This window comes from Erinaceus europaeus, chromosome 1 (genome assembly GCF_950295315.1).
Source record: "Erinaceus europaeus chromosome 1, mEriEur2.1, whole genome shotgun sequence".
Classification (NCBI taxonomy): domain Eukaryota; kingdom Metazoa; phylum Chordata; class Mammalia; order Eulipotyphla; family Erinaceidae; genus Erinaceus; species Erinaceus europaeus.
In genome coordinates this window covers 140,978,153-140,998,719 of record NC_080162.1, presented here as the reverse complement: position 1 = coordinate 140,998,719, position 20,567 = coordinate 140,978,153, and the positions used below count along the sequence as shown (strand labels likewise).

At 41.1% G+C, this 20,567-nt stretch overlaps 1 protein-coding gene across 3 annotated transcripts in view; it reads right to left on the bottom strand.

Moving 5' to 3' along the window:
* The window catches only part of GRHL2 (grainyhead like transcription factor 2), a 175,318-nt gene that overhangs the window by 109,964 nt on the left and 44,787 nt on the right, over window positions 1–20,567 (bottom strand). For all 3 annotated transcript variants that reach the window (XM_060196313.1, XM_060196323.1, XM_060196319.1), the window contains exon 2: window positions 11,508–11,703. In XM_060196313.1, the coding sequence (XP_060052296.1) occupies window positions 11,508–11,703 (196 nt within the window). The remainder of the gene's footprint in view (window positions 1–11,507; window positions 11,704–20,567) is intronic.

Below are 20,567 nucleotides of genomic sequence, written 5' to 3'. Positions count from 1 at the left end.
GCATCCAAAGTGCACTCTACACAATTTTCACATAAGAGAGTATGTATGAAAAACAACCTTATTCTTTCTGGATTCTTCTGGAAATCTTTATGTGTTTTAATCACTTAAACACATATGCAAGCCCAGTCAACGTGGCCAAAGAAACTACATAGCAGGGTACGCAAGAGATGAATACTGATAATTCAGGTTTGAATCTCAGCTCTACTACAAACTAAGCACTACCTCACTTTCTTGTCTGTTAAACAAGCATAATGATAGCCGTACCTCACAGAGATTCTAGTGAAATTAAACAAGTTGACTTTTTAAAAAATAAAGAGTTAAAAAAAGGGGGGGCAGAGGGTAGATAGCATAATGGTTATACAAAGAGACTCTCATGCCTGAGGTTCCAAAGTCACAGGTTCAACCCCCCACACCCCACACACACACCATCATAAGCCAGAGCTGGCAGTGCTTTGGTAAAACAAATAAATAAATAAAGATAATAAACAAATTCTAAAAAGTAAAAAAAAAAATAAAGGGTGTCTGGTGCTTTATAATAAATTTTTTTCAATAGAGGTAAGTCAACAGTAAGTTCTTCCTTCAAGTGTTTCAGTTTTCAGGGTCTATAACGTGCCAAGGGTTTGCTAAGTGACAGATGGAAATTAGGTGAGTAAAATTTACTTCCTATCACTACTAGATAAAGTAGAAATAAAAGCTTATTGCCATCCCACAATGATCTTGGGTCCATACTCCCAGAGGGGTAAAGTATAGGAAAGTTATCAGGGGAGGAGATGGGATATGGAGATCTGGTGGTGGGAATTGTGTGAAGTTGTACCCCTCTTATCCTATGGTTTTGTCAGTGTTACCTTTTTATAAATAAAAATTCTTTTTAAAAAAGGCTTAATGCCTAGTATTCACATTCATAGCCCTGTTACTCAGATAGTCAAAAACAACCCAAATAAAATATCCATCTACAAATGATTAGATAAGAAAAATGTTGTCTATACATACAATGAATTATTACTCAGCTTTAAGAAAAAAGATTGTATGCACTGCTCAGCTCTGGTTTATGGTGATGCGGGGGGGGGGGGGGGGAGGTTGAACCTGAGCCTCAGGCATGAGAGTCTCTTTGCATAATATTATGCTGTCTACCCCCAGCCAATGAAGGAATCTTAAAGACATTAATTACACTAACTAAAATGAGGCAGACACAAAAGGAGAAGTCTATGACTTCACTTATATGGAGTGGTTAGAATAATCAAATTCACCATGAATTTGTGAATTCTTTTATTGTTTGATACTTTATAAGTATTTGTGAAATAAAAGTAAGTCAAAGTACTCATAAAGTATCAGAAACTAAAAACCATTGAAAGTACATTGTTTTTTAATCAAAACTATTGGGGGTAGGGGACTACACAATTCCAACTTGGAATGGAGGAAAATAGATATAATAATGCAGGTTATACAAAAGACTTTCTTTTTTAAAAAAATATTTTTTGTTGTTGCCCTTGTTTTATTATTGTAATTATTGATGTCGTTGTTGTTGGATAGGACAGAGAGAAATGGAGAGAGGAGGGGAAGACAGAAAGATAAACACCTGCAGACCTGCTTCACCACCTGTGAATCAGCTCCCCTGCAGGTGGGGACCTGGGGCTCGAACTGGGATCCTTATGCTGGTATTTGTGCTTTGTGCCATGTGCACTTAGCCTGCTGCGCTACCACCCGGCTCCCGCAAAAGACTTTCATTACTGGAGCACCAAAGGTCCCAGGTTCAATCTCCCACACCACCTGAGCAGGGCTCTCTGGTTTAAAAAAAAAAAGGCAGAGGGGATTTATTATAATGATTGTTACATATGGATATGGATGTACTTAAGGTCACTGAACTATACACGTAAAATTGTTAAAAATGGAAATATTAGGTGGCCAGGAGGTGGCGTAATGAATAAAGCATTGGCCTCTCAAGCATGAGGTCCTGAGTTCAATCCCTGGCAGCACATATACCAGTGTGATGTCTGGTTCTTTCTCTCTCTTTTCCTATCTTTCTCATTAATAAATAAAGAAAATATATTTTTAAATGGAAATAATAGAATTATGTATTTTTTTAAATTATGTGCTTTTAGCACAATTCAGAAGGTTGTTGGGAAGATGCGGGTATTTAAGAATGTGCTGCTTTCCCTTTGTCCTCCTCCAGGACTCCTGCCTGCTGCTGTGGCTCCCTGCTCTGTGTCACCAGAGGGCACTTGGTACCTCTTCCATAACATGACTAATGCTACTTTAAAGAAGTGGACCAGCCAGTGAGGTGAGGTAAGACTGAGCTGTGCTCAGGTTACTCTGAAGCCTAGAGAAATAAACTCTGGGTAGAAATTGCTCAGGTGTATGGAGAGGCTTTTCTAGTAAAGAAAACTGCTTATAGAAAGACTTCAGGGGGAGTCGGGTGTAGCACAGCGAGTTAAGCTCATGTGGCATGAAGCGCAAGGACTGTCGTAAAGATCCAGGTTGGAGCCCCTGGCTCCCCACCTGCAGGGGGGTTGCTTCACAGGTGGTGAAGCAGGTCTGCAGGTGTCTATCTTTCTCTCCCCTTCTCTATCTTCCCCTCCTCTATTTTTCTCTGTCCTATCTAACAATTACATCAATTACAACAACAATAAAAAAACAATAAGAGCAACAATAGGGAAAATAAGTAAATAAAGATTTAAAAAGAAAGAAAGAAGACTTCAGGATAGGGGCAGAGCAGTGGTGCACCTGGTTGAGTGCACATGTTACAGTGTGAAAGGACCCAGGTTCAAGCCCCCAGTCCCCACCTGTAGGGGTGAAGCTTCACAAGTGGTGAAGCAGGGCTACAGGTCTCTCTCTTTCCTCTCTCTCCCCTCTAAATTTTTCTGTCTCTATCTAATAATAAAAAAGAATTAAATTAAAAAAAATTAAAAACAGACAAATTCACTTTCAGCAGTACCAAGTTCACAGAATAGAAGGGAACTAACTGGCTAAGGCGTCAGTTTCACTAAAACTGAAATCAAATGATTTCAAACCATTACCTCCATGAGGGGAAAATTACAGTGGAATGGAGTCACACTTGAAATGAAGATCACATTTAAAAAAAAACTAGCTAGGGGGAGGGTGGTAGTGCACACATTACCATGCGCAAGGACCCGGGTTTGAGCCCCCTCCCCACCTGTAGAGGGAAGCATCATGAGTGATAAAGCAGGTCTGCAGGTTGGTCTCTCTCTCTCTCTCTCTCTGTGTCTCTCTCTCTCTCTCTGTCTCTCTCTGTCTTCCCTTCCCCTCTCAATTTCTCTCAGTCCTATCTACTGGGGAGAAAAAGTGTTTGCTAAGGGTGGTGGATTCACTGTGCATGCAGCAAGCCCCAGAGATGACCCTGATGACAATTTAAAAAATAACAAATAACAAAAGCAAATAAATAAACAAACAAATAAGAAAAAAGTAACTGATGGATCTGACATAGTTTTTTGTTATGACATGTATTCACCAAAAGACCATATTTGATTTAGGAGACGTTCTGGCTAAGTAGCTTAAACCAGATCAAAAAGATAAAAATAAAAAGCCTAGTGTTTTCTACAGACAATTTATGGTTATTTTAATAGATGCCATCTAATTAACTTTAAATGTATATTCTGATTTTTTTTTAGCCCATTTTCAGATGGGTTTGTACAAGGCAGTTTTAACTGGTGGACAATATTATAGAGCTCACTGTGCCCTACACCTCTATCCCAGACATCTTGCTGTTGAAGCCCTAGAACTGAATGTGACTTTAGAGGTGAAAAGGTCTTTTTTTTTCTTTTTTTTTAATTCCCTTTTGTTGTCCTTGTTGTTTTATTGTTGTAGTCATTATTGATGTTGTTGCTGTTGGATAGGACAGAGAGAAATGGAGAGAGGAGGGGAAGACAGAGAGAGAGAAAGATAGATATCTGCAGACCTGCTTCACTGCCTGTGAAGCGACTCCCCTGAGGTGGGAAGCCGGGGGCTCGACCTGGGATCCTTATACCAGTCCTTGCGCTTTGCGCCACCTGCACTTAGCCAGCTGCGCTACCGCCCAACTCCCAGATAGGGTCTTTAAGAAGGTAATTAGGTTAAGTGAGCTCATAAAAATGGGGGCCCTGACTCAATAGGAGTGGTGTCCTTAAAGAAAAACAGAAGAGACAGCAGATCTGCATACAGCAGAGAAGGCCAGGAGAGGTTGCAGTGAAAGGTGGTCACGATCAAAGCAGGGAAGGAGACAGAGAGTAGTTGGATCCAACCCATCCAGCACTTTCAGCTCAGATGTCCACCTTCCAGAACTCTTAGAAAAGAAGTTCTTAATGCTTAACCCCACCACCACCACCACCTTGTGCCATTCTGCTGCTCCAGTCTGAGTAGACAAAACAGAGAGTGTAATGAAATGACTGGTAAGAACTGTACAAGATTGTCCTGAAATCTTGAGTAAATGCTATTTCATTGACTGAACACTAAAATATAAAATCTGGGGGCTGAGTGGTGGTGTACCTGGAGTGCACATGCTACAAGGTGCAAGGACCAGGGTTTGAGCCTCCCAGTGCCCACCTACTGGGAGAAGCTTCCTGAGCAGTGAAGCAATGCTGAAGGTGTCTCTCTTTCTCTCTGTCTCTGCCTACTCTCTCGATTTCTGGCTGTCTGTATCCAATAAATAAAGATAATTTATATATATATATATGTATATATATATATATATATAATATCTGAACCAAGGAGAGAGCATTGAAGCCCAGGGCTTACATGCCTGAGACTCCAGAGGCACCATGTTCAAACCCTAGCACCACTGTATACCAGCTGTTCTGGCTCTCCCATTTTCTTACTTGTGAAAAATTTATTAAGAAAGTTAAAAAATAGAATACAAAACCCGACATATGGTTACTGTTTGAATATGTAGTAAAAGACTTTTCAATATGTAAAGTATTAGACCAAAGTGGTTTCCTTTTTTTAAAATATTTTTTAAATATTTTTTTAAATATTTTAAAAATATTTTTAATATTTATTTACTTATTTATTTATTTTGCCTCCAGGGGTATTGCTGGGGCTCAGTGCCTGCACTACAAATCCACTGCTCCTGGAGGCCATTTTTTCCACTTTTGTTGCCCTTGTTGTTTATCGTTATTGTTACTGTTGTTGTTGTTATTGCTATCATTGTTGTTGGATAGGACAAACCGAGGGAAGAAGGAAGACAGAGAGGGGGAGTGAGAGATAGACACCTGCAGATCAACTTCATCACCTGTGAGGCAACCCTCCTGTAGGTGGGGAGCCGGGGGCTTGAACCAGGATCCTTATGCTGGTCCTAGCGATTACCACCATGTGCACTTAACACACTGTGCCATCGCCCGTCCCCCTGGTTTCATTTTTTTTTTTTAATTAAAAGGAATTGTTTTAATTATGATATAGACAGAAAAATTGATAAGGAAGAGGGAGAATGGAAGGGGGGAATGAGACACCTGCAGGCTTGTTCCACTGCTCATGAAGCTTCCCTGCTATAGATAGGGACCAGGGGCTTGAACCCAGGTCCTTCAGCATTGTAATGTGGGCCCTCTACCAGATGTGTCATTGCTTGGCTTTGAAAATGCAGTTACCATAGACAGAGGCCATCACTTTTGTCAGTGTCTTTTTTTAAAAAAGAGTTATTTATTTATTTATTATTGGATAGAGACAGAGAGAAATTGAAAGGGGAGGGGTGGTAGAGAGGGAGAGAGCCAGAGAGACACCTGCAGCCCTGCTTCACCACTCGTGAAGCTTTCCCCTGAAGGTGGGACCAGGGGCTTGAACCTGGGTCCTTGTGCATCGTAATATGTGCACTTGATCAGGTGTGCCACCACCTGGCCTCCATTCAGTGTCTGATCTATGCAACAGATGTTCCTCTCTGAACAGATTTAGCTACTGTCCCCTGAGGGGTTAGTTACATAAAGGAGAAAATGATACAGCTTACAAAGTGTATCAGTTATAGATTCCAAAGAGATATAAAACATCTACAGAACTTAAATAATAATGTGGTAGAAGCTATTACAGTGATAGGCCTTCCTACAGCTTATCCTCAAAAATCAGAATCAATTTTTCCATTAACATTTTACCTTGCTACAGAAAGAAGGTTTAGCCTCAAAGTAGATTTAGTTTTGTTACAACAATCATACCAAAACATGTGAGCTGTTAACATCCATAAGTCTAAGACTAAGACTAGTGATGGCTTAAATGAAGTTTCTGGAAATAATAATAGTTCTTCGTTTTTTTGCCTCCAGGGTTATTGCCGGGGTTTGGTGCCTGCACTATGAATCCACTGCTCCTGAAGGCTATTTTTTCCCATTTTGTTGCCCTTATTGTAGTTGTTATTGTTGTCATAGCTGTTGTTATTATTGGATAGGACAGAGAGAAATGAAGAGAGGAGGGGAAGACAGAGAGGAGGAGAGAAAGATAGACACCTGCAGACCTGCTTCACCACTTGCGAAGCGCAGGTAGGGAGCCAGGGGTTCAAACCCAGATCCTTACACCAGCCCTTGAGTTTTGCACCATGTGCTACCACCCAACTCCAATAATAATACTTCTAATTGAACAATTTGTTTCAAGGAAAAATATAGTAGAGCTTGTATGACAAAAAGAAGTCTTTTAACTATTTATGTCCACACAGTCTTGAAAACATCTTACTAACTTTGATTATCCTAAATTAATTGATTAATCATGAAAATATTAATTTGGTAGAAAAAGTTATAGACTTTGTTACCACTTAATTTTTATGTAAAATCCCTACTTCTGATGTCAAAATATGTATAAAAAATAATACTCATGCTTGAAATCCCAACCTATAGGGGAAAGTACAGTTTTGTTTTCTTCTTTTCCTCCTCCAGGGTTATTGCTGGGCTCAGTGCCTGCACCATGAATCCACCGCTCCTGGAGGCTATTTTTTTTCCCCCTTTTGTTGCCCTTGTTGTAGCTTCGTTGTGGTTATTATTATTGCCCTTGTTGACGCAATTCGTTGTTGGATAGGACAGAGAGAAATGGAGAGAGGAGGGGAAGACAGAGAAGGGGAGAGAAAGATAGACACCTGCAGACCTGCTTCACCGCCTGTGAAGCGACTCCCCTGCAGGTGGGGAGCCGGGGGCTCGAACCGGGATCCTTACACCGGTCCCTGCGCTTTGCGCCACATGCGCTTAACCCACTGCGCTACCGCCCGACCCCCGAAAGTACAGTTTTTAAAGATTATTGGTTATGTTTGTTTCAAGGTACACCTCTCTTTAAACATTGCCATATAATACAGATATTAAAATTTCTTTCACAGTGTTGAAGCAAAATGTGTTAAAAATAAAACCAACATATTCCTTTAAATCATAAGTTACATATAATGTGATATGACATAACATAACATAATATAATAATAAAGGTTAAGAAAAGAAATGATAATGGCCCACGTGTCAAGGTCACTTAAATGAATGTTACTAGATTTTAAAGCTGGATAAAATAGTCTAGTTTAATGTTTACCATAAAGGAAATTTTTTTTACAATTTCTTTCTAAGAATTAATCAATTTTTTAACAGTATATATTAATTCAATGACCAATAAAATCAAACCCTCAAGAAATGGTTTACTTTTCAAAGCAGGAACTATGTAATTTGATAAAGTTTTATTACTCAGGAAATTCTTCAATTAATTTTCCATTTTTCTCATTTCAAAACTCTAAAAAATTATTTTGTGTTTTTCAAATGAACTTCTCCATCAAAAAGGATTAAAAATTCAAGACAGGGGGTGTCAGGCGGTAGCGCAGTGGTTAAGCATATGTGGCTCAAAGTGCAAGGACCGGCATAAGGATCCGGGTTGGAGCCCCCAGCTCCCCACCTGCAAGGTAGTCGCTTCACAAACAGTGAAGCAGGTCTGCAGGTGTCTCTCTTTCTCTCCCTATCTGTCTTCCCCTCCTCTCTCCATTTCTCTCTGTCCTATCTAACAACGATGACATCAATAACAACAACAACAATAACTACAATAACAAGGGCAACAAAAGGGAAAAAAAATTCAAGACAGTGACCTGGGAAGTGGTGTAGTGGATATAGCATTTGACTCTCAGGCATGAGGTTACAAGTTCAACCCCAACATCACATGTACCAGAGTGATGCTCTGATTCTCTCTCTCATTAATAACATCTTAAAATACATGTAAATATATATATATATTCATATATTCTGTATATATGCATGTATATTGACCATAGGCAAAAGAAAAAGAAGGGAAAAAAGCCTACCTACCTTGGAACTGTCTTTACCTTTTATGTTCTTTTATTAATTTTTCCAGCTCTGATCTGTTCATAGGAAACTGCCCTAGTCTATAAAGCATCCCTATGTCTGAACCCATGTCCCCCAAAGAAAGAGGCCCATTCTGCTATATTAGAAGCTATTTGGGGGAGTTTTTTAACACACTTGCAAGGGATCTGCTATAATCTGCCAATCACAGCTCACTTGGCAAGGGGGAAAGGCCAGCTTAAACTGCCACAGGATGCTCTTCATAGATTTCCCCAGCACTTCCTAATAAAAAAAAGATGTGCTTATTTGAGTCAATAATATTCTTATTTAGTAGGGCTGGGTGGAGGTGCACCTGGATTAGCACTCATGTCATCAAGTGCAAGAGCCTGGGTTCAAGCCCCCAGCCCACACCTGGAGAGGGGGAGCTTCACAAGTGGTGAAGCAGGGCTACAGTTGTCTCTCCTTTTCTTTTTCTTTCTTTCTTTTTTTTTTTTTTAGTTTTTATTAGTTACTTGTTAATGATTAGCAAGATTGTAAGATAACAGGGCATATTTTCACAGCTCCATAAGGTGTGTATAAGTCACCACACCTCTTCACCAAATTCTGTACCCCCACTCCCCATTTCTGATAACCATAATTCCATATAGTTCCCACCACCAGAGTTTTGTGTCCCATCCCCTCCACTGGAAGCTTCTCTATTTTTATTCATCTCTGGGAGTATGAACTTTTTTTTTTTTACTTATTTACTTTTATTACCAGAGCACTGCTCAGCTCTGGTTTATGTAGTCTCACTCATGCCTTGCTCTTCATCTAAGAAAAGGCCAACTTGATGTGGCCTTCAATCATTATCCTATGCAGGTAAACTTCCCAGCTATTTGAATGGGGAAAAACTGTGGAAGAACAAGTCTGGTGACAGGGACAGAGTTTGTGGTGATGGAAGGTTTAAAAATAATAATTATTGGGGGTCGGACAGTGGTGCAGCGGCTTGAGCGCACGTGACACAAAGCACAAGGACCGGCATAAAGATCCCGGTTCGAGCCCCCAGCTCCCCACCTGCAGGGGAGTCACTTCACAGGCAGTGAAGCAGGTCTGCAGGTGTCTGTCTTTCTCTACCCCTCTCTGTCTTCCCCTCCTCTCTCCATTTCTCTCTGTCCTATCCAACAATGAATGACATCAGTAACAACAATAACAATAAAACAAGGGCAACAAAAGGGAATGAATAAATAAATAAATACAAATAAAGAACTAGAGTAGAAATCCAGGTGACTTGGCTCCCTGGCAGAGAAAAAAATTTTAAAAAACAACAATTATTATTATTATAAATCTGGGTTAGGAAAGAAATGAGATAATAAAACTTGCAGAAGTGGAGATTGCTGAAAAACAAACAAAAAAAACAGACATAAGAAGGAGGGAGCAGGGAGGACATAGGAAGTTGAGACTGAAGTTTTGCCAGAAAAAAAAAAAAAACTGATCCTCTGGGAGCACTTTTCAAGATAAGGAAAAAAAAAAGTGGGTAGAGAGACTTAGTTCTTACTCTGCAATAAAGAGTTCATTGAGGCCAGCAAATGCATCCATTATCTCCTTTGTGCCAATTTCCTGCATTGAAAAAAGGTATTTACAATGTAGGCGGACAGTAAATCTCACTCAGTAAATACTTGTTGATCGTTTCCACTTCACCTGTTATAAAGTTTAACAGGCTATACCAGACACAGTCCTATGCAGTAGAAACATCATTATTTATTGTTTAATTCCTGAAATAGTCTGAGTTTGAAGGCAATGTATGATAGATATGTAATATATGAAAATTACATTTATTTTCCTTTAAGGTCTTTTCATTTGTTTGTTCTTGTTTTTGATGAAGGGTTTTGTTTTTAAAAAACAAACAAACACATGGAGACAGGGTTGTAACAGAACTGGGCTTTGAAAGTGTTGCAAAAGTCTTCTACAAAAGCACTCACTGAATCATGAACCATTTCTTATAAAACTGAAAAAATCTTCACAAGTGGTGAAGCAAGTCTTGAGGAGCCTCTCTGCCTCTCTCCCTCTCTATCTCCACCTTCCCTCTCAATTTCTCTCTGTCATGTGCAATAAAATGGAAAAAATGGTCACCACCCCGAGCAATGGATTTGTAGTGTTGGTACCAAGCCCCAAAGATAACTCTGGAGGCAAAAATTAATTAATTAATTAATTAAAATAAAACTGGAAATCTAGAAAACACGTGTTTTTCATAAAATAAAAAAGCTAAGGGTCCACAAAACAGCTCACTTGAATATCAAGCTGCTTCACCATGGATGAGACTTCTCGCCAGGCTCCCCCTGCATTAAATGAAGCTTTGGTGCTGTGGTCTCTATTTTTCTCTCTCCCTATCTCTCCCTCCTCTTTGCTTGCATCTATATAAAAACAAACATATAAATCAAAATGAAACAAATTTTAATAAAGCTAAGATGTCCAATGACTAATCAATGAGTAGCTCATAGTATAGCCACAATAGAATACTCTTCATTCACCAAAAAAAAAAAAAAGAAGGAAAGAAAGAAAGAAAGAAGAAGAAGAAGAAGAAGAAGGAGAAACAAGGTCCAGGTTCAAGTCTCTGGTCCCCTCCTGCAGGGGGAAAGCTTCACGAGTGATGAAGTAGGGCTACAGCTCTCTCTCTCTCTCTCTCTCTCTCTCTCCCTCTCCCTTCCCCTCCCAATTTCTGTCTCTACCCAATAATAAATCAATAAAATTAGAAGAAGAAGAAGGAGGAGGAGGAGGAGGAGGAGAAGAAGAAACAAGATCCCAGGTTCAAGTCTCTGGTCCCCTCCTGCAGGGGGAAAGCTTCATGAGTGATGAAGCAGGGCTACAGCTCTCTCTCTCTCTCTCTCTCTCTGCCTCTCCCTCTTCCTCTCCCTCTCCCTCCCAGTTTCTGTCTCTACCCAATAATAAATCAATAAAATTAGAAGAAGAAAAAGAAGAAGAAGAAGAAGAAGAAGAAGAAAAAGAAGGAGGAGGAGGAGGAGGAGGAGGAGGAGGAGAAATCCTACAACTCTGGAGTTAAAATGGAGCTAACAAGTAGCAATAGGACACAGAGTGGGATTATATAGAGGTGGTAGATGTGTACTGTCAACAAGGAAGGAGAGAAGTCATTGCCGCAAGGTGCAAACGTGCCCAAGGTGGGGGTAAAGCAGTGAGGGGTAGCAGGAGAGGCTGAGCCCCAGCCTGCACGTGGAGGTTTGTGAGCAAGGCCTTCCTTGGTCCCCATCAGCACAGAAGCCCAGCTGGAAGAGCAGAGCTGGGTGACTCACACACCTTGTAGTAATCATAGAGCAGGCCCAGTGCGGCAGCACTGTCCTCGTCCCCATTGATGCTCATCATTGCCTTAGTGGCTGCCGTCAGGGGGTTCTCCAGGTAAGACTTCCAGGCTTCATCCTCACTCGTGTAGGCTCTCCGGGTGTTGAACGGGGTGTCGCTGGGCATCGGCACCAAGGCCACGAGTCGCTTATTGCTGCGAAGGTGAGAGAGACAGGGGTTCATTATCTGAGACACGCTCCTTCCCCACTGAAAATGCTCACGTCTTTGCTGTTCAGTGTGTATTTTCTCATCATGGAGGAGAGAGGGAGACAAAACCAAAGGCTTTTTTCACTCTCTCTGATGTCAAGATAATTTTGACTCTCCCTATACCATCATTCTAGGGGCTAAATCATTTTATTTAATTATTCATGATCAGAGCAGCGTGGTAGGGCACGTGGCTGAGTGCACATGTTATAATGTCTCTCTCCCCTTCTCTCTCCCTCTCTCCTCTCCACTTCTGGCTGTCTCTATATAATGAAATATTGTTAGATAATTATTAGATTAGATAATAAAATATTAGATTAGGTAATAAAATTTAAAAATAATAATTCTTATTCATGATTAGTAAATATTAGAATGAAGCCCTGTTAGGAAAAAGTTTCATGTAAGCCTCTGAGCAATAATTATAAAAATGTACAATATATGAAATGTAATCATTTATGTTCACAATTATTAAAAACCATTTTATCTACATTTGAAGTTGCTGGCAAATGGAAGGTCAATCTAAGTCTCTCTCAAAAAAAAAAAGGTAAAGGGTGGAAGAGATAACATTATGGTTCTGCAAAGAGACTTTCATGCCTGAGGCTCCAAGGTCCCAGGTTCAATCCTCCACATCACCATAAGACAGAGCTGAGTAGGGTTCTGGTAAAAATTAAAATAATAATAATAATAAAGGTAATACAAGCTATTTTCGAAATAAGACAGCTTACAGCTGTATAATGACACAAAGCAACAGTGGGGGGACAGGCTCATATTATGAATCCTGTGTCCTCAGGAGTCTACAACACTTAAATGACAGGGTAGTTTCTAAATACAGGTCCCCACAGTGATCTGGAAAGTAGCTTAGTGGATAAAGCATTTGGGTTCTCAAGCATGAGGTCCCAAGTTCAGTCCCCAGCAGTACATGTACCAGAGTGATGCTCTGGTTCTCTTTCTCTCTCTCCTCCTACCTCTCTCATTAAAGTCCTCACAGAGTGTCAAGAGCACATCTGGGAAATTCTCAATGGAAAGGGAAAGAGGATGCAGTATTCACCCAATCTCGTCAAACTTGAACAAAGCAACATTTGACAAGCAAAGCTATCTCTCCAAGAGGATGTGTTCATGACTCAAATACCCAACTCCTCAGTTTTGTTCACAGACATGAGACTGTGAACAAAGGAACAAAGAGACAGTAGCAGCCGTGTTTCCTCACAGTTACCTGACTGACAGCACTGCTGAGGCCAACACTCACACCAATGGAAATGCAGTCACCTTTATATACACAATGGAATATTACTCAGCTATTAAAAATGGTGAATTCACTGTCTTCATCTCATCTTGGATAGATCTTAAAGGAATTGTATGAAGTGATGTCAGCCAGAAAAAGAAAGATGAATGTGGGATGATCCCACTCGTGGACAAAGTTGAGAAATAATGACAGAAGGGAAAACATAAAGCAGAACTTGGACTGGATTTCATGTATTTCACCAAAGTAAAGGATTCTGGGGTGGGGAGAAGTGTTCAAGTCCTGGAACATGATGGCAGAGGAGAACCTAGGTGGGGGGGGGAGGGTGTTAGAGTGTTATGCGAAAACTGAGAAATGTTACACATGTACCAAATACTGTATTTTACTATCAACTGTAAAACCATTAATCCCCCAATAAAGAAAAAGAAGTCACCAAGGGTTGCTAATGGTCATTCAGTTCCAAAATAGGTCATTCCTCCAGGCTGCTTTGCTGATACTCCCAACAGAACTTTTCACTGGCAGATGGTCTCTCAACTCTCTGTGATGGGAAATTGGTATAAATACCCAAGAGACATGGCTCCAAGTGTCATCTATGGCTCATATTGGGCCAGAGAGAAAGGCAACATCAGCAAATGATACTGACATGGGTTAAGGCATATTTGAGAATGAGGGTAGAAATTCAGCTGTTGCCTACATAGTTCCCAGGCCCCTGACTTGAATTCTATGCCAGTGGTTTGGTGGAGATGATTGGGAAAATACTGACCCAGTTGCAAATGAATTGAATTAAGAGGGTTTGGGTTCTGGAATGAAAGGAAGACAATCCTAGGGAAAGTTCTTTAGCTAGGGCATTGACACAGAAGATTGTAGACCCTGGGAGTAAGCCCTTCCATGGCATTTTCCATGGAGGGAAATTGAGTTTCAGGAGGCCAAGTAGTGGTGAACCTGGTTAAACATTCATATTAAAGTGCACAAGGATCTGTGTTCCAGCCCCTGGTCCCCACCTGCAGGGGGAAATCTTCATGAGTGTTGAAGCAAAGCTGCAGGTATCTCTCTGTCTCTGTGCCTCTCTATCTCTCATCCCCTCTCAATTTCTCTCTGTCTCTATCAAACAAACAAACAAAATCAGAGCTCAGCAGTGCTCTGGTAAATAAATAAATAAATAAATAAATAAATAGCCGAAGATAGCTTCCAGAGCAAGCTCAGTTGGCAGAGCACAGGAACTGCTCCCAGTGTTGCATATAACCAGGGTGGTACTTTTAGTTTCTCTCTCTCTCTCTCTCTCTCTCTCTCTCTCTCTCTCTATCTCTCTCTCTCTCTCTCTATCTCTATCTCTCTTTCATACAAATCTCTATCTCATAGGAAACAAATAAATCTTATTCTAATGCTGAAGATGATTATCAGTTAAAGAGACACTGACAATGTCCATGTTCATATTCCTTAAGTATTTACTGGGAGTCCCTTAACTGCCAGGCATCATGCTAACTGATACAGAGGCAATGAGACAGACTGCCCACAGGGTTTTCAATTTAACTGAGGACAGGTAACACGACTAGTTAGTCCCCAGGTCGTGAGTGAGATGAGGAAGTGGGCAGTGTCACAGAAGGCAGAGGGCAGAGGCAGCTAACCTAACCAGAAAATCAGGAGCAAGAAAGCTTCTCCAGGGCAGGCAGGGATTTATTTTTTATTATCTTTATTTATTTATTGGATAGAGACAGTCAGAAATTGAGAGGAAAAGAGAGGAAGAGAGACAGAGAGACACCTGCAGCCCTGCTACACCACCCGCTAAGCTTTCCCCCTGCAGATGGGGACAGAGGCCTCAAACCCAGGTCCTTGTGCACTGTAACATGTGCACTCAACCAAGTGTGCCACCACCCAGTCCCCTCTCTATCTCCTCCTTACCTCTCAATTTCTGGTTGCCTCTATCTAATAAATAAAGATAATAAAAGAAATTGAAAGAATATCTTGGTATTGCAGAATAATGGACTCTTCTGACCAAAGGAATACATGTATATACATCTGAGTCAGCAAGAAAATTTACATACGTTGTTTTCACAGGAAAATGTTTCAGTGTTGTAAAAAGGACTAATCACAAAGGATAGGATGGGATTTGTGGACAGAGGTGTGGGTGGACTCCTAACAGACAATATGTGCAAAGGGGGTGCTGGAGGTGGTGCACCTGGTTGAGCACACATGCTACAATGTGTAAGGACGTCTATTCGAGCCCCTGGTCCCCATCTGCAGGGGAAAGCTTTGCAAATGGTAAAGCAGAGCTGCTCTGCCTCTCTATCTCCCCTTTCTCTCTCGATTTCTGGCTGTCTCTATTGAGTAAATAAATAAAGATAATAAAAAAATAAAAATAAATATGTGCAAAAAACGAGGCCTTTGGGAAGAACTAAGAAGGTAGAGGTCATGGTCCCCACTGCAGAAGGAGTCGCCCTGAGTATCTGATCTGCACCCATCACCCTCAGGGTGAAATCAAGGATTCTGAGCCTGAACCACTATTCTCAAGGACTCAGTCATCATGTGCACTTTCTAAAAGGCTTAGTCCTAGAAGAATAAGAACTCCACAGCATTTATAGTGACCTCACCACCAAAAGAAAAGAAGAGAGAGAGAGAGAGAGAGAGAGGTTTTCATTCTTTCCTTCCTGACAGCAGCACATATATCTGGGGGAGGAGGGGTATTAGTTACAACACTGCCTCACTTCCACTAGGTAAGCAGGAAGTGCCAGCCTGAAGCATTAAGAGCCAACTCCTGATTTACACGAAGTTCCTGCCAAATCCCCTAGAGAGCTTTTTTTTTTTCCTGAGTCTTCTTCCTTAAAGTCCTCACTCTTTCCTGCTGAGTCTCCTGAATTACTAAGCTCACCTGTCCCCAGCAGAAATGCTCACTCAGAAATGAGATTCATCATGTCCCCTGTGGTGAGTTGACTGGGGAGTCCTTACATGATCAAAGGAAAGAGATACCAGGGAACTGATGTCCTCACCAAATGTGTCCCAGAATATCCACTCTCCAGAGCCCTGCCCCAGTAGGGAAAGATAGAAACAGGCTGGCGATATAAATCCACCTGCCAACATCTTTGCCAACACCTTTGCAATTATAGAAGCTAGACCTTCCACCTTCTGCATCCCATATAGAATTTAGCCCATACTCCCAATGGAGGAGAAATGATAGGGGAAGATAGAGGGCTCTAAACTCCATCATGACCCAGAGAGAGAAGAGGACATTGGGCTATAGTAATAGGTATAGAGGTGACTTGGAATGGGAGAGAAGATGGGACCTTAAAAAGGAGGGGGGACCTCCCCAGAGCCCTGCATGACTGAGAAAGGTAGAGACAGGCTAGGAGTATGGATTGACCTGTCAATGCCCATGTGCAGAGGAGAAGCAATTACAGAAGCCAGACCTCTGACCTTCTGTGCCCCATAGAGCTTTGGTCCATACTCCCAAAGGGATAAAGAATAGGGACACTATCCTGACTTTTCTAGGCAGACGACTTCACCAAGTGTCCTGGAACCTTGTCTCTCCAGGGCTCTGGCCCACTAGGGAAAGATAAAAACAGGCTGTGAGTATGGCTCTACCTGCCAACGCCCACATCTAACAGAGAAGCAATTACAGTAGCCAAAAATAACCTTGATCCATACCCCCAGTGGGGGATAAGTGATAGGAAGAAGATAAGAGAGCTCTGAGCATCAGCTCCATTGGCACCCGGAGAGAAAGGAGGAAAAGGAGAGGGATATGTGGAGGTAGTAGTGATGTCATGAGTGGCTTGGAGAGGAAGATAGGATTGGATCAGGAAGAAAAAGGGGGACATTATGTATAAATGCAGACAGATAGTTGTAGAGATGATGTTTGGCCCATGTCTACAACCTTAGGGTAATGGCAGTGGCTTGCAGTGGGGAGACTGAAGATTAAGAACTCTGGTGGTAGGGCTGGGGAGCATAATGGTTATGCAAAAGCCTTTCAAGCCTGAGGCTCTGAGGTCCCAGGTTCAATCCCCAGCCCCACCATAAGCTAGAACTGAGCAGTGTTCTGGTGTCTCTGTCTCTGTCTCTATCTGTATCTTTCCCTCTGTATCTACTCTTTCTCATAACAATAAACGAAATAAAATATTTAAAAAAAAAAGAACTCTGGTGGTGGGGGCTGGGCGTTGGCACAGTAGGTTAAACTCACATGGTATAAAGCACAAGGACCAGCCTAAGAATCCCTGTTCTAGCCCCTGGTTTCCCACCTGTAGGGGGGTCGCTTCACAATCGATGAAACAGGTCTGCAGGTGTCTATCTTTTTCTCCCACTCTTTTTTACCCCCTTCTCTCTCGATTTCTCTCTGTCCTATCCAAGCACAACAATAGCAATAACAACCACAATAATAACAACCACAACAATAAACCACAAGCACAAGGAAAAAAAAAAAAACGGCCTCCAGGAGCAGTGGATTCATAGTGAAGACACTGAGTTCCAGAAATAACCCTGGAGGCAAAAAAAAAAAAAATTGGTGGTGGGAATGGTGTGGAACTATACCCCTGTTGACATGTAATTTTGTAAATCAATATTCAATCACTAATACAATTTAAAAAAATAATAAGGAAATTTCCAGTGGAGGGATTGATGTATGAAATCAGAGAAATATATGAATCATAACCCTCTTATCTCACAATCTTGTTGACAATTATTAAATCACAAATAAAAATCTAAAATAATAATAGAAGTTTGAAAAATAAGAAAATGCACAGCAGAACTTGGATTTGATTTGGTGTATTGCACCAACGTAAAAGACTCTGGGGTCGTGGGGGGAGGGTTCAGGTCCTGGAACCTGGTGGCAGTAGAGGACCTAGAGGGGGTTGAACTGTTATGTGGAAAACAGGACTGTTACACATGTACCAACTACTGTATTTTACTATTGCCTATAAACCATTAACCCCTCCAATAAAGAAAAAAATGAGGGGGTTGTAAATATTTACAAATATAGACTGATAGTTGTAGAGATTATAGTTAACCCATATCTGCAAACTTGGAAGAACTGCTGTAGTTTACAGTGGAGGGACTGAGGATCCAGAACTCTGGTGGTGGGAGTGATATTGAATTGTACCCCGGTTATCTTGTAATTATGTAAATAAATATTAAATTGCTAATAAAATAAAGTTAAAGAAAGAAGGAGAGAAAGGGAGAGAGATACCTGGGAAAGCACAACTGGATTAGCTGTTACTTTGTACAATACTTAGTGGCTAGTGGAGCCTTTAATGCTCTTCCCTTCAGCTGTGTAATGTCTTTGTTTTGTTTTTCTTCACAGATTACAATCTCTCCAGGACAGAGCACAGTTGAACAAAGCTTGGTTTAACAAAAACAGAGTAATCTCTCTGGTACACTGAGCAAAAAATGTAGGCTTATACAGAAAGGAACATTTCCCAGAGGAGTGTCACCTAGAGTTGGAACACTCTCTAAAACTGAGTTTTCTCATTGTTCTCTTGAAGTGGCAATCTGATTCTGCCCTGGTAAACTCTTACAAACTATGATTTGTATCTTAAAAATATCCTTAGTGTAGCGTTTTGGTATATTAGCCTGGAGCACAGCCTTGTAAATAGCAACTGTGAACTTATTTTTGGTGCTTCTTTGGAGAAAAGTTTGAATTAGTGGGGGGGTAGGCTGTGGCGCACCTGGTTGGATGCACACATTACAGTGTACAAGGACCTGGGTTCAAGCCCTTGGTTTTGCGAGTGGTGAAGCAGGGCTACAGGTATTTCTCTTCTATCTCTTCCTCCCTTCTCAATTTCTCTGTCTCTACCCAATAATAAATAAATAAATAAAAAAATTTTTTAAAAAAAGTTTAAATTAGTGTCTGAGCATTCTAAGGTCACGTGAGAGAGCAAATGAAACTTTCTCTTTTCAATCCATTGCTATGGGGAAGATGAGAAAAACTGAGAGACAAGTAATGAACTGAGGTAGTTAAAGAGTTTTAACTGTCATCTGATTGAGAGAACAACCAGGCAGTTATGAAAACCCACAGCTCAGTCTTCTAGTGATAACCTTCCACCCTCTCTGAGCACCCATGTGCAGGGACCCTCTGCTCAGGTAGAGCAGATGAAACAGCTGAGAACAAGTGCACCTTCTGCAGACAGGCACAGGAACTACCAGCCCACCAGCATAACATCATTTCAGCTGGGGCCACAAGATAAAACCAGAGACAACAAAATATCCACACAAATAGTCACATTTATGGTCCATTTAATTCATAGCTACTAGAAAGTCATGGTCACTTGTTATTTGGTTGGTGGGGGAGGTCTTTTTGAATGAATGAATAAATGAATGAATGAATTGATTTTTTTGTGTTTATTTATTTATTCCCTTTTGTTGCCCTTGTTGTTTTATTGTTGTAGTTATTATTGTTGTTACTGATGTCGTTGTTGTTGGATAGGACAGAGAGAAATGGAGAGAGGAGGGGAAGACAGAGAAGGGGAGAGAAAGATATATACCTGCAAACCTACTTCACCACCTGTGAAGCAATGCCCCTGCAGGTGGAGAGCCGGGGGCTCGAACCGGGATCCTTCCACCAGTTCTTGCACTTTGCGCCACATGCACTTAACCCGCTACACTACCGCCCGACTCCCGAATTGATTTATTTTTGTATGATCAATAAAGGAGAAGGCTCTGGAGTTCAACAATCCTCAGCTTTGATTTCAGTCAACCCAGGTACACATAGATGATTTCATCATTCTGACCTGTCTTTTCATTTGGGGGCATAGGAAAGAGAGGATACACAGTGCTCTAACACATATAAGCACCCTACCCAGAAAATATCCTTTCAGTCCTTAGAAATTTCTGTATTAGATGCTACCATGATGCCAACCTGACTTCTCTGTACAGACTACCATACCAGTGTGTCCTGGAACCCCACCTATCCAGAGCCCTGTCCCACTAGAGAAAGATAGAGACAAGCTAGGAATATGGATTAACCTGTCAGTGCCCATGTTCGATGGAGAAGCAATTACAGAAGCCAGATCTCCACCTTCTGCACCTCATAGAGATCTTTGGTCCATACTCCCAGTGAGAGTGAAGAACAGGGAAGCTTCCAATGGTGGGGATGGGATGTGGAATTCTAATGGCAGGAATTGTGTTTAACTGTACCCCTCATATCCCACAATCTTGAATAGCATTATTAAATCACTAATAAAAAAAAGAAATTTCTGCATTTCAGTGAATGCTTTCCTACTTCTTTATGTCATAATAGCAATCTTATAATAAAGTTGGTCTTCTTTAAATGAGCAATATATATATATATATATATATATATATATATATATATATATATAATACTTTTCTTCTCTTTATCTGAATAAAAAAAATTCAGGAACAGTGAAATTGTACATATGCAAGGTCCCAGGTTGAAGAAGAAAGAGAGAGAAGGGCCAGGCAGTGGTGCACCTGGTTAAGTACACACATTACAGTGCCCAAAGATCCAGGCTTGAGCCCCCAGTCTCCACCTGCAGGGGGAAAGCTTCACAAGTGGTGAAGCAGGGATGCAGGTGTGTCTCTGTTTCTGTCCCTCTCTACCTCCTCACTTTCAATTTCTCTGTGTTCTAGCA